The sequence below is a fragment of the Mandrillus leucophaeus genome, unplaced genomic scaffold, assembly GCF_000951045.1.
Source record: "Mandrillus leucophaeus isolate KB7577 unplaced genomic scaffold, Mleu.le_1.0 Scaffold1034, whole genome shotgun sequence".
Lineage (NCBI taxonomy): Eukaryota > Metazoa > Chordata > Mammalia > Primates > Cercopithecidae > Mandrillus > Mandrillus leucophaeus.
In genome coordinates this window covers 394,179-396,513 of record NW_012098477.1, presented here as the reverse complement: position 1 = coordinate 396,513, position 2,335 = coordinate 394,179, and the positions used below count along the sequence as shown (strand labels likewise).

General features: G+C 41.8%; 1 protein-coding gene across 1 annotated transcript in view; it reads left to right on the top strand.

Moving 5' to 3' along the window:
• LOC105538849 (olfactory receptor 10J1-like) overlaps positions 1-881 on the top strand; it is a 22,307-nt gene extending 21,426 nt beyond the window's left edge. The window contains 2 exon segments of the mRNA XM_011978821.1: positions 4-250; positions 252-881. Of these exon segments, the coding sequence (XP_011834211.1) occupies positions 4-250; positions 252-881 (877 nt within the window).
• Positions 882-2,335: the final 1,454 nt, after the last annotated feature.

The following is a 2,335-nucleotide window of genomic DNA, read 5'->3' as shown; positions in this document are numbered from 1 at the left end:
CAGCTTTCATGAACACAAGCTCACCCTCTTTGTGGTATTTCTTACCTTGTATCTGTTAACCCTGGCTGGCAATGCCATAATTGTGACAATTATCAGCATTGATCGTCACCTTCACACCCCCATGTACTTCTTTCTTAGTGTGCTTTCCGCTTCAGAGACTGTCTACACGTTAGTCATTGTACCATGGATGCTCTCCAGTCTCTTAAGTCAAAGCAAACCTATCTCTTTGGCTGGCTGTGCCACCCAGATGTTTTTTTTTTATTACCTTGGCCATCAACAACTGCTTTCTGCTCACAGCCATGGGATATGATCGCTATGTGGCCATCTGTAACCCTTTGAGGTACAAGATCATCATGAACAAGAAAATGTGTGCCCAGCAGGTATGTGGGGCCTGCAGCGTTGGGCTGCTCGTGGCCATAGTTCAGATTTCATCTGTGTTCAGGCTGCCTTTTTGTGATAAAGAAGTGGCCCATTATTTCTGTGATATCCGCCCAGTTATGAAACTTTCCTGTGTTGATACCACTCTACATGACCTAATTAATTTTGTTGTTAGTTCCCTGGTTATTGTGGTGCCCCTGGGTTTGGTCTTCATCTCCTACATCCTCATCATCTCTACCATCCTCAAGGTCACCCCTCCTGAGGGCCGGAAAAAGGCTTTTGCAACTTGTGCCTCCCACCTCACTGTGGTCATCATCCACTATGGCTGTGCCTCCATTGCCTACCTCAAGCCCAAGTCAGAGAACACCAGGGATCAGGACCAGCTAATTTCAGTGACATACACCGTCTTTACTCCACTACTTAATCCTGTTGTGTACACTTTGAGGAACAAGGAGGTCAAGAATGCCCTTCACCGTGCTATTGGCAAAAAACCTTTTGCCTAGAATCCTTGTCAGTTTGACATATAGTCAATCATAGCCTGGGTATTTTTGTAAGCTCATGAAAATTGAATCCTATCATTCATCCTCTAGCCAAAGAGAGTTGCAAAATTTGGTGGTAATGCGGCATTAAGAAACCAAGAGTCCCCATGATTTGACTTTGTTTTCACCATCATTCTCCTATACCTTCTACTAACTGCACAGGTTACCACCAGGGGAGTGGTCAGTTGCTGCTCACAGGTGCAAAGCTGTAGGGAATTGCAAGCAAGGAATAGCTGATTGCTATCAGTTTGTTGAAAGCAGAAAAGAAGGTGGTTGCATAACACCTATCTGAAGTACTAGGTTGACAGGTCAACCTAAATGTCATGTAGATATTGAGCTCTAAAACTTTAAAGAGGACATAGTTGGTGCACAGGATGAGTTCAAAACACGGTCGAAACCACCTTCCCACTTATCATCACTTTCTACTTTGAGCATTGACAACAGTAGCAGATCTTGACATTCCAGAAAAAATACTATAGGCTTTAAATATTCTCATCTGCCTTGGAGACCCATGAAATTGTTTTCCAATTTTGTTGAGGTTCACATTAGAATTACTTCCTCGGTGAGCCTCTGTTACTAGTAAGCAACATGGTCACATCCAGCCTCTGAATTTCGCTGCGCTTATATATGCTTTCTGTGGGAGTAACACATGCTATACTGAATTCACAAGTATAGGGATATCTGATATCTGAGGATTTTTTTGTAATTGAGTTTATTTTTATCACCTTCCAGCTAACTCTTGCTGACTTAGATCTGGAAATTAGCCCATGATTTTCATTATTCTCTGTATAGAACATAATCTGATCCACGCCTTGCCTTTACCCTTTTCATTTCTACATAGAAGTCCATGCCTTGCCTTTACCCTTTTCATGGAAATCCATGCTACAAGGCAATATATGCCTTGCCTTTACCCTTGTCATTTCTACATGGATGAACTTATTTTCTGTGTATAGTTAGGTACCTAGTTTAAACTCTAAGTTTAAATACAGTTCTAAACAAGAGTCTGGGAGTTTATTGCCTTCTAAAGGAAAAAGTTATTTTGATCTGTGAAAAGGATTAAGATTTTAGAATTATTTGGCCTGGAGAAAAAAAAAAGATAGAACTTGCCATATGCCTTCTGGTCCATAAAGGGCTGATGAAAAAAGAATCAAACTGTATCTGTCACCTACCAAAACTGTCCAAGTGTCCCCATTGAAAATGCATTGAAAGTGCCTGTAAAACAAAGGACCTGGGAATCCCTAAGGGTGGAAGGCCCAAGAAGGGAAACCTTCATGTTTATGAAACATTGCCTGAAACAGTAAAAGATTTGCTCCTTCAGAGCTCTACCTGCAGGAGAGTAAGCCAAGTGGGTATAATGAGAAACCTCCAGGGCAGCTTATCTTTGCCTTTATCTAGGTGTTTTCCGGGGACACCTCTGA